The sequence below is a fragment of the Leptonotus elevatus genome, chromosome 4, assembly GCF_054856555.1.
Source record: "Leptonotus elevatus isolate MCC_2025b chromosome 4, RoL_Lele_1.0, whole genome shotgun sequence".
NCBI lineage: Eukaryota > Metazoa > Chordata > Actinopteri > Syngnathiformes > Syngnathidae > Leptonotus > Leptonotus elevatus.
This window is the reverse complement of record NC_141242.1, coordinates 16,186,995-16,199,103: the sequence shown is the minus strand read 5'-3', so window position 1 is coordinate 16,199,103 and position 12,109 is coordinate 16,186,995. Positions and strand designations below refer to the sequence as shown.

Here is a 12,109-nt window from a genome sequence, read left to right as displayed (position 1 = left end):
TTTCTTGACATGTATGTCTGTGGTCATCTGCAACATGTATTCACAGTCAGCCTAAAGATCCATCCAAATATAAAGCATCCACCTCTCAGCTCAGGCGTCCACTTTCCATTGCCTCACATTGAAACTAATGAACACACCAGTAATCTGTGGTTACGTTGCGCAAGTGTTATTTGCACTGTTCAAAGTGTAATGAATGAACCTTTGCCCTGTTTGATCGGCTACATCAAGAGTGACCACACGTACTGTATGTTGACACATGAGCTTGGAGAAACAGCACGGGTGCATGCGTATTTATTAAGATTTATTGTTAAAGTGAGGCTGCGGTTTGGGGAGACGCGTTAGGAATACACAAAGATATTTAGACTGTTGAGTTGAGTGCGGTGTTATTGGAATGAATAGTTTCATGAGGCTTTTGAAACAGTCAAATTGACATTGTGGTTAATCCGTCTCAGGGGCAGAAATCAGAAGCAGAGAGGTACTTCTTGAAGGCCATCCAACTGGATCCCACAAAGGGCAACTGTTACATGCATTATGGTAAGTAGTCGTTTGTTTTTTCAACTTCATGTGGACATACAGTAAATTGATCTCCGCCTTGTATCATCAAGTACGCTCTAAAAAGAGAGTTGTTGAACCAATTTAAGTTTAAAAGGAGAATTGTTAACCAACTTTAAAAAAAAAATGGCAACACGATTGAATTAAGTTAATCCAAAGTGAATATATTAAACTTAACTCATTCACTGCCATTGATAGCAATAGATGTCAAAAATTAATTTGAACTATTTATATTAGTCTGCGATTGGCTGGCAACTAGTTCAGGGTGTACTGGGGTACAGCGCCCCCCCCCACCCCCAACTTAAAACTTAGAATGTTAAAATGCTCGTTTAAATACAAACTGTTAAAAACATTTGTTTGAACGTATGCGCTTCCTGTCAGCCATTTTGGAAATGGCATCATCATTGGATGCCCGTCAGAAGCAAAGAGATGTGATTGAATTCCTTCCACTTCTTTACCTTTGATACAAATAGCGTTGCATTATCCAAGCGTTTAAGATCAATTCTCACTCCACTGGGTGGTGTAGCATCCTGGCACAGCTTTCATTATGTAGTTAATTAATCCGAACAATATGGCCTGAGAAATGCCAAAATCTGGACTGGTTTACTCCTATCTAGACTTTTAGCTAATGCTACCCACATTGGGTGCCGCTCTGTCAATTCAATTTCTCCCAAGAGATCCCCTCTGCATTTTCGGTTGTGCTTCCAGGTCAGTTTTTGTTGGAAGAGTCACGTCTGTTGGAAGCGGCAGAGATGGCACAAAAGGCGGCCTGGCTCGACAGCGAGGAGTTTGATGTGGTCTTCAGTGCTGCTCACATGCTCAGGTACCTTTTGGATTGGAATTCGTTCACTTTGAGGTATCTCTACTGTATGCTCCGTTCCTTCAGTTGAAAGGGAAAGGCTGTTTGTAAAAAGAGGGATTTGCGCCATGTCTGCATGGTTTCTGCCCAGCCAGTACGATTGACTTGACTGCACTTTATAATCCTCTTCTGTGGCCGCAGTGCCAGCTGAGCTCAGTGAGCTTTTCAGCTGTGTATTTTCATATGTGCCTTCTCACTTTCCCCTGCCACTCTTGCTTGGCGGCAGCTGGCTTCTACTTCCAAATCCAAGTGAAATGTGCAGCTGAGGAGCCTGAAAAATGAAGTGTTAGTAGCCCACCAGCTCTCTGTTGTTATTAGCTATTAAATGGAGTTTGGTGCTGCTGGATACATAAATGAAAGGTGCAAATGGTTGTGTTATGCAAGTCTGACCAGTGTGTTGGTTATGTCCTTCCGGATGAAACCATCCCCAATATTTGGGTAAATAAAGCTGTATATAGTAGCAGTAAAAAGGTATTTTTTTATATTGTGAAATCCATTTCAATCAGACTAAGCCAATAATTGTATAAAGTGACATGTAAACATACGGAGAGAGCAACTTTTTTTCAGTGCTTTCCTCTTCCTGTTTGGCGTCATGCCTGACTCGTACACAGCTCACGCTCTTTATGTGTTTGTGTTGGGTGCAGACGTGGAAAGGCCTGTGGTTGTTAGGGGAAAAGGGACACTCCTCAAAAGGACGAGGTCAAACTCTCACACGTGCAAATGTCTTTTATTGCACTCTCGAGTGCTTCTGATCATTTTGCTACCAAACTAATAATTGCATGCTTTTAACAAGTTATATTTTCCCCTTCCGTCTTCTAAATTGACTCTAGTTGGCAGCAAGAGTTTTGAAAAGTCGACTAAACAGCAGCGTGGCTTAACTGTTATGTTGCGGGTGAAATTGAACAAAAACAATACACTTAGATTGAGCTTTGTCTCCTGGCCTTCATTTTTTCATTTTGTATTAACTCATTCACTGCCATTGACGGCTTGATGTCAAAAATTCATTTGAACTATTTCAATTAGTTAAACATTTTTTTTCCCACTTTTGTTAACAAGAGTATGAAAACCTAGAAACAATTTTTTTATTGTATATTTAGAACAGATAACAAATTTGTGATTAATCGTGACTTAACTAGTGAAGTCATTCGATTGATTACGATTACAAATTTTAATCGCCTGACGCCCCCAATTTTTAATAATCTTTTCTTTTTTTTTAATTGTTTGTTTTGGTTTTTTTTTTAAAGAAAAAACGATTATTAAAAATTAGGGGCGATTGGCCGAAAAAAATCCTGATCGTATAAGGCGTACTTTAAGTTATATTAGCCAGATGGCCTTTTTCCATCCAAATAGTTAAAAATGACTTATTTTCCTTGATTGTAATCAGACTCATGCTATTAGGTTATCCTTCTGTTGTTGTTGTTGTTGTTGTTTTTTTCAGCACAAAAACAAACATGCATCAGTGTTTATTTCTATGGAAAACTGATGATTGTTGAATACCCTTTTACCTGGAACTTTAAATAACCAGTGAGCTTATAATTGACCACAACAGCCAACATATGAAAGCTGGCCTTCTTTGATCAGCAGAGAAAAAGGGGCTCCAGCAGCAGCCACGGCCTTACCGCTGTCCTTGACTTTGTCAAATATAGCCCATTTGAATGGAGCAATTGTTACCATCAGTGAAAATCAGGCAGTTGAGCTTTGTTCTTTAGATGTTTAGCACACTTTTAGTAACAAGAGAAATAGAGTAATGGCGTAACATTAGACGTCAGCAAGTAACAAGGACGTTCAAAATGAGTGTTAACTAAACCGTGATAGCTCCCATTGCTATGAGTTCTGACCTCAAGACTCAATTAACAAAAAAAAAAAGTGCTTGCACTGTACTACTCAGATGAGACGTTATCAAGGATCCAATCATAGAGAAAGATGCTATCAAATGAGAAACATTGAGGCAAATGGATCAGCTATTCTCATGCTTCATCCTGTCCCCTCCATTTTTTTTCTCTGTGACCCCCGTACATACCGTAAACACAGCAGGTTGAAGCCCTCCTCTGTGTATGTGAGCAATAAAGATGAGTAATGGCTGCTTGTTTCTATTTTCCCTTTTTAGACAAGCCAGCTTGAATGTTGCAGCTGAGAAGTATTACGGACAAGCAGCAAGCCTGAGACCCAACGTAAGTACAGACTGTGGCTAATCATTGTCGTTGCCATTCCAGCGGGTGGACGCAGGGTTATCACAGACCCGGGTGACTTTTCAGTCATCTCGGCCATATTACTGTCCAATATGCCTTCCTTGTCAGTCAATGTCTAAGACATTAGAGATTTTGCTAAAACTGGGAGTTTGTTGATTCGTCAGCACGCCACATGTCCATGGCAAGCACTAATGGTAATAACATATGGATATCTTCAAAACACGAGTAGAATAAACCATTTCAGGATTGCTGATTATAAAGTGCAGTGATTCACATACTTGCTAACTTTGGGTTGTGAAAAATAGGGAGATTTTTTTCAGCGGCGTATCGGCCCAAGGTTTTTGTGGCTAAGGGGGTAGCACTGGGGGCCAAGGGGGTTGGCCGACATTCAGTCATTTCAGCCATTGCTACTTGTCGTGGCCGGCGACTAATATTTAGTGACCTGAGCGACCGGCCAACCGGGAAACTCACGAAATTACCGATGACCAGTGCGCACCTGGTGTCAGGTGTCTGGTCATCCCTTTGTTCATCCATCTGTACTATGTATGAACCGGTATAACACTGCATGCGGCAGTCCGCTCTAGCGCAGAAGCTATCAAATGATTTGGTAATCGAAAATACTACTGAAAAAAAGAAATCCACTGAATAATGATCGACTAACCAGTTTTCGTTTTTGGACGATCAACTTTTTTTTCTTTTTTTTTTTTAAACTATGCTTAGCTACAAACTATTTTCCTCTCTAGAAACATTAGTGAGATTTTTTGACAAATCCCTCCCCATAGATTTTGGTCTATGAGACATTTTGACTATTTTGCCGACGAAAACAGCGCATTTGAGTAAACCCGGTTTGTTGAAGTGATCAGTAGGAACGGCTACTATAGTCATTTACGTCGATTGAACTGCTTTTGAAAAGCAATCCAATGGCTCTCACTGTTAGCCACTACCGCTGTGTTAGCCGCCGCTAAACGCTGGCAACAGGCTCCGTACAAATACAATGCTAGCGTAGTTAAGTCTAGCAATTGAATGTGATTTCAGCACATTTGTTTTTCTGACGTTGGTCGCAATAATTCATGAATAATTTATGAATATTTCAAGGCATTGCTCTTCACATATTATTTGGTTAGCTAAGGTTTATTTTGAAGTTGGCCTTCTCACTGTGTTGCCAGTTACTGTGTCAAATATTCTGTGTACTTCGCTATAAGGTCGGAAGATTAGCGGGAGAACTGACTGATCGGCACTGCAGCCATGAAATTTGGGAGTTTCCCCCGTGCATAGGGAAAGTTGACAAGTATCGTTTTATGGATAAAAGTGGCCTGTAAGTGTAAAGATGATAAGAATGACAAAGCGTACAAAATGATCAGTGTAGCTGTCTTCTTTACTTTACGCGTCAGTTTGTCAACTGAGGCCATGTCCATCTTCATGTGTTGTTTCATGAATTACTCAAAGGGCACTGGTGTTTTGTATTAAGAACGAATGTCTCTAGGGTTCGAGAGTACAATTCACTCCATTTAAAGTCTTGCCCCATTCCCTCTTGCTTAAGCAAGTTAAGTCATATCGGATGCTGGCTTTGCATGGCTCTTTGTCTCCGCTTTGAAGTGCCCTATCTCATCATGGGATTCTTTTGCCTTAATAGCTACCTGCACTACTTAAGCCAATGATTCCCCAACTGAATTTCACACTCAGTCTTTAGATGAGCACATGTTGCTCTATGGAGCAGGCTAATGTGCTGCACATCTGGCTCTGGCTTTGCTGCTATATGACAAGTTTTTTTTTTTTGGGTGGGGGGGGAGCCGAGTGGTTGCAGAGCTGCAGGAAATGAGGGGAAAAAACCTAGGCTTTTGACGAGGGACATTTGCGGAGTGCCGCATGCGCTGCTACAGGGCAAGGGGAAAATGCTGGAGCGTGGATATAAATCAAAGACATCTTAGCCGTATGAATGAAGCGGAGCGTGCAAGATTTTTGGCCGAGCTTAGCTGAAAGGTTTTACCGGTGACTTGAGGAGGGGAATTTAACTCAGGTCTTGATATGCGCGCCAAGATGTTTTATCTTTTTGTTATCTTTGGAAGAAAAAAAAAATCTGTAGATGGTTTATTCCCTACTTACTGCTTCTTATCTTACCGTGCTTAATTCATCATTATCTTGGTACCAACGAAACATATACATATTTTTGACTGCATCATGATAAAATAATGATGGTTGGCGGAATTATGGATCTTTATTTTGTTGTACATGTGATGATACTGGCTGCCATGATAATAAACACACTATCCTGTTGTGAAAAATAATAAATACGGCAAAAAAAAAGAAAGAAAAAGATTTGCAACTTTATTTAAAACTATAGCTGTGAGCAGCTATAAAGAACCCTCGCAGCCTGGGCCACTTTGGAGTACTTGCTCGTTGGGGTAAATTTCATTTATTAATTTTTTTATTGGCACAATAAACCTTTTATTCATTTTTTTGCCAGGTGTGATGAGTGTGCAAAGTTTCATGACCAAAAGTATCTTCTTTTTTCTTTTTCTTTTTTTGTCGAACGTGGTGTCGCCACAGCAACAGCATTTCCCCCAAAAAATCACAAAGTTTGCGTTTCAAGGCCTTAACACTCTTCCGAGTAAATATGAGCTACCACTACAATGAAAAATAAATTCCTACATGCCTACAGGCCTAGACTGTCATCAAATATGTATATTTTTGAGAAGATAGGATCATCTGGGTCAAGTTACAACAGCTTTTGACACCTAGCAAACTGTCAAGATAACAAAGTAGTGCCTTGGGGACAAGTCTGGGAATGTCCTTGAGTGGTCCAGACTTGAACCCAATGTAGCATCTCTGAAGAAGCTTCAGCATCATACCTAAGGGGGATTTAACAATTGGAACAACTGCCTACAAACTTGTGTGCCAGGCTGGGATCATCAAAGCATTATGTAAAGTGTGTATGGAAAATAGATTGAAGGTTGTGGAAATGTTCTACATCGACCGATGCAACTAATAGAATAATAAATATTGAGCCGACATAACCAATCATGCTTGCATCAGAAATCGCCTCTGTCGTTATGTTTCAGTATCCTGCAGCCTTGATGAACTTGGGAGCCATCCTGCACCTCAACGGGAAACTTCAAGAAGCTGAAGCCAATTACCTCCGAGCGCTGCGCCTCAAACCCGATGACGCCATTACCCAGTCCAATTTACGCAAGCTGTGGAACATCATGCAGAAACGAGGCCTGAAAACCAGCAGCCCTTAAGGGATGACCCTCGTGCTCGTCTTGCTGAAACGGAAGAGTCTCAGGGAGGACGTTTGCCAATACAGAGAGGTCTCGTTGGTTCCTCAGCGCCCTCGTCATGGCTCTTACATACACTACCTTTTGACAGAAATGTGGTCCTAAGTTTGCTGTGATTGTAGCTCCTTTTTTTTTTTTTTCGTAACGAGAGCACTTGAAATTCAGGTGGGACTTTAGTTCCATCCTCAAACATTAGCAATTAATTTGAAGGAGCGAGATGAAGGTATTTGCTATTGAGAAAGCCACCCAAAACATCTGAAATTAATATTAGATGAGATTAAGTTTGAAAATATATATATATTTTGAAGTCATTTTGTATATTTGAGACTTGAAAAGGGAATTAATTTATTCGCTCTTGCAGCACAAAGAATAGAGAAAGTATATTCCTTGCCAATTAGTTTAAAGATTTGGCATGAAAGTGTAAAAAAGAGAACTTGGACCTGTGATATTTATTTTCCCTTCTGATAAAATCATTCAGATTTTTTCAGCAGTGAAAGTGTCATGTCGGCACTGCTGCAGGAACGAAGTCTTCATGGAAATGGAAAATAAATTACCTTCCTATGGAAGTTGTAATCAATTTAAGGACGGGTATGGGAGTCTGGGTGACTCCACTTCCCATACATGTTACAAGCTTTTATTTAATACGTCAACGAGTGAAGGAGTCATTCTAGCCAAATACAAACGCTATCTATAGCCATGCTGACCTTTTTTTTTTAACGGATTCAAAGACTGAAGAGATATTTTCATTTCTGTCTTTGTGTTGGACTAAACTAATTTGATGTATTTGTATAAAAGGAATCCTAATATATACCCAAATTGTGTATTTTAAGCAGAAAATCTTACAGGAAAAAAAAGTAGTCTAGCAAAGCGTGAGATAGTTGTTGATTTGCCTCACGGTGCTTTTTTTTTTTTTCTTGTCACGTTTTTGGTGTCAGGCTTAATGTGTCAGTGTTGTACATTTTGTGTAATTAACATTTGTCTGTTGTCAGCATAAATTAAGGGAAAACAGCTTCTGAAGATGAAGAACATTTATAGAATTGGTGATGTTTACAAATTGTTGATCATTAAATATCTGTTACTCGCTTCTTAGACCAATTTTCTACTGCATCCTACCAAATGGTTTAGCGCAATTGGACAAAACAGTACTTCAGGAAAGTGGAAAAAAAGAAAAAGAAAAAAAAAGCATTTATTCTAATCTTGCCGTGTTGGCCACAATCAGGAGACACAATTTATTCCTCCTTGAGCCAATCAAGTACCATGCAGTGGAAAGTGGTCATTGCGATGTAAGTTATTGTGGTTTGTTACCATAGCAACAGAACCAGCTGGCACTGTGTTTTACATGCATAACGAAGAAAGTGTTTTTTCTCTTTTGGTACCTGGATGAAGTCTTTAAATCCATTTGAAGTACAAGCGGGATGAAAAGTGCAGCTTTGAATGTGGTTATCTGAACGTTGTCACGTCTTTTTGGTGATTTCTCACGAGTGTAATACATTTCTAATGGCATTCCTTCCCAGCTTCACACACACTATGGTCACGACATGTGTTTCATTGTTCTGTACGGTGTTTTTGAGCAAACGTTGCTAATTGCTTGAGTCAAGTGTCCCACTCTGTGTCTCAGCTCAGGGATCTCAAGCGGTGCATTATTGCAGAAACAGTTCTTCACAGAGCAAAATGATAGATTTATTTTTGGACGTTGTTGTATATATTGTTGAGATTTGTAACATTTTTCTCCTTTTTCAAAAAAAAAAAAAAAAGTGTCAGAACAGAAACTTTTCCCTGATGTTGCTTTCCCCCCTTAATAAATTTATGCTATTATGCATTTGAATGGATTGGTTTGTTGAACTGAGCATTTTTATAATTAGGGGACATTTCAAACCCACTGTCTTCTTGTATTTTTCTGTCAAAAATAAATAAATTAATTGCAAGCGGTGGAACAGTTTTAACACAACATTTAAGGCTGCCTCCGCTGCAAATTTGTTAAAGTGTGTCATAAAAACAACAGTAATGGATCTACTCTGCTTTGATCATGTAGCATCAAAGCAGACTCGTAAACATTTCCATATGTGCTTGTCCACATATGGCGTACAGTGTAATCCAGGTACGACCTCATGGAGCTGCTTGCCCTTCCTGTAGTATACAATACAATACACAGAAGCTGCTCAAACTGTCCAGTGGCGCTTGCGTTCCGTATTAGAGAAACGTGTGTTCACTTTCAGCTTGAGATTTCCCAGTTGAAATGTACAGGCAGGTGAAAAATGAGTCCCGATGCATAAATAATGCAGACGGTTCCCGACTCGCTCAAGGGTTTGATGAAAAATGATGAGGAATGAACGATGGTGACCTTATGTTTCTGTTTTTATGGTAAGAAACAAAAGTTCAATGGGATGTTCACAGCCATCATCATCACAACACCAAATTTGGGATTACATGTTTGAATTATTTAATCATTGCGTTTAACACCTTACATGGACCAAAGAAGGTCTTAATGTATTTTCACAAGTAGTAGACTCCCTTTCACTACTTATTTTTATTGCTGTGTTTTTCATACGCTTCCTCCTTCCTCCTGTTAGCTGCTACATTAGGTTAGCATTAGTTGCACTGCTAGCACACACGGTGCTAATTAATTTGGTTTCTATTCTCAGTGGTTTATAAACAAAAAATGTCCGCCCTCAAGTGCCTCACTACTTATTCCAACAGATGTTACCAATTGAGGTTTGTGATAGCACGCTTTGAATTGAAGCAATTATGATCAATCAAGGATAAATACTCATTGACAACATCCCTTCAACAGAAATCCGTCACGTTGGACCATCTAAAGAAGTGGTGATATACAAATGTCTTGAAAAATGAAGTGTATGAATACTTAAAAAGTAGTTTGTCTTGAAAAAGAATGACATTAACAGTGCTTTCAAGGAGCTTTTGAAGCTATGCAGCAGTCAAAGTTAAAAGTCCATAAAGGGCCTTTTTCATAGCTGCCCGGTGTTGTCAGGTAGATATTATTTGGTATTTATGATGACCTATCAGTGCAGTGATCTGAACCAGTGCTCGATACATTCTCAAGATTACTCGACTATGCGGGATGCTGAGAAGTATTTAGCCAGTGTTATTGCTTGATAGAAGAAGCATTACGTGGAGCTTCCTGCTTCACATTATTGAAGTGTTTTTTTCTGTATCCTGAAAGGAAATTGTATTTTTGTTATCCAAGATGGCGAATTGTAAATATGACTTGTGGATACTTTTGGTTTTTTAATAAATTAAGGATGAGAAAGGACAAAGTGTCTGATGTGTAGTAAAGTGCTTGCCCATGAGCGCATGACAATGTGGTGAGATTTTGTTTTCAACCTTTCTCTTATTCACTTTGAATTCCAGCTATTTATTTTATGGTATTTACATCTAGATGTGTTAAACAACTCAGGACAGAGTACAGTTTTATTTGAACCCACCCATTTTTCATTGGAAATATTGGAATGGGCATTTTTAAACAAACTTAAAATGAATACTGTTTAATATTTGGTGGCATAACCCTTACTTTTAATTTCTGCACCAAGCGTGCGACTTATTGACTTTAGCATTCTTCATTTTAAATGATTTTCCAGGCCTTTACTGCAGCCTCTCTCAGTTCTGGTTTGTTTCTGGAGATTTCCCCCTGCAGTTTCCTCGTCAGGTAAAATGCAGGCTCTATTGGGTTAAGGTCTGGTGATTGACTTGATCGGTTTAAGACCTGATGAAGTCCCATGTTGTGTTGGCTGTGTGTTTTTGGTTCATTGTCTTGTTGCATGATGAAGCTTCTCTAAATGAGTTTCGATCCTTTGTATGGATACGCAAAACTACAAATTTCTAGTAGTTTAAGTAGTGCAGTTCTGTGTTCCACAGTCTAGTTTGAATATTTAAATTTTTATATCACAAAAGTCACAACAATGTATTTTGGTCAAGTGCTATTGCAGTAGAAAAAAAATAATTTTCAATGGCTTGGCGTTCACTAATGAAATCAACACAATGGGAAGTTCGTTATAATTTATGCTATACTTCGAGTGTACAGTATAGTGAGCCATATACAGTAATGGGAACGATACGAAGAAAAAGTATATTTATAGATACTCATATCCATTACAGCCCAAGAACATTGCCGAAGTAATATGTTTCGTTATCTCACACTTTATTTGCTTGTTTACCGACACCAGCTACCACAGCGGTGGTGTTGGGGAGGTGATCTTCTACAGGGATCTACAAAGAAGGAGTCTGGCGTTTAGATCTCCCGGGATGGCCACACTTGATGATTTATAGAACGCTATTACAACACAACCCTTGAATACCCTTTTTTTTTTTTTTTTTTTTTGCAGCTGGGCCAGTGCATAAGACCATGTCACGAATGATTAGTTCCAGAGACTGAGAAGAGAATGTGAACATCCAGAAGTGCGCTGTCTAAACAACAAGCATTTCTCCAGGCAGCTGACTTTCTATTCGGGACCTCAGATGCCATCGCACGCACGTTGAAGGAAAAACACGAGTATGGAACGATACGTTCAACGGGTTCAAACGCGATCCACACAAGGTTGACGTCCTCGAGAGGGAGACTTGAGGATCCTCATTGTGATGGGAAGAAATTACTCATCTGACCTGTGAGGGGTCATTTCAGGTGATTTAACACACACTGACAGCAACAGTGGAGATCAAGCAAACGTGCGCGTGAGCAGATTCCCTTCACAGTACGCTATGATAAATCAACTTTGGCTTATGTAAGTGTATATTGTCCTTGCAAATACATACTTGAATAAATCATACAACTTGATTAGTTACTTCTGTAATGGGTTTCATTATTGACTTTTAGTAAAGTAGAAGAGTATCTGCAAGGCTCAAACAAAGAAAAACCACAAAACAAATAGTGCTCAATTTTAACAATCATTTACTAAAAGTAATAATACATTTATTTCTACTTTATCATTTTTCATTGGCCATGTCAAGGGAATTGTTGTGTAAAAAAAAAAAGGTCTTAAAAAGTAAAACCACCATCTTACACTTCTTTTTCTTCATGTGGCTTCACATCAATATCTATTGCATTTGTAGTAACAAAACGTGTGCGGTCAACCTTGTATTATATATATATACATATATATATATATATATATATATATATATATATATATATATATAGAGAGAGAGAGAGAGAGAGAGAGAGAGAGAGAGAGAGATATTTCAGATATACGATTGTTATCGTTGATATTCCCAGCTTGCTT

At 39.0% G+C, this 12,109-nt stretch overlaps 1 protein-coding gene across 1 annotated transcript in view; it reads left to right on the top strand.

The window, feature by feature from the left end:
- The window catches only part of tmtc2b (transmembrane O-mannosyltransferase targeting cadherins 2b), an 83,786-nt gene extending 75,092 nt beyond the window's left edge, over positions 1–8,694 (top strand). Inside the window, exons 9-12 of the mRNA XM_086074380.1 lie at positions 453–534; positions 1,261–1,375; positions 3,519–3,582; positions 6,660–8,694. Coding sequence (XP_085930506.1) covers positions 453–534; positions 1,261–1,375; positions 3,519–3,582; positions 6,660–6,839 — 441 coding nt within the window. The 3' untranslated portion in view covers positions 6,840–8,694. The remainder of the gene's footprint in view (positions 1–452; positions 535–1,260; positions 1,376–3,518; positions 3,583–6,659) is intronic.
- Positions 8,695–12,109: the final 3,415 nt, after the last annotated feature.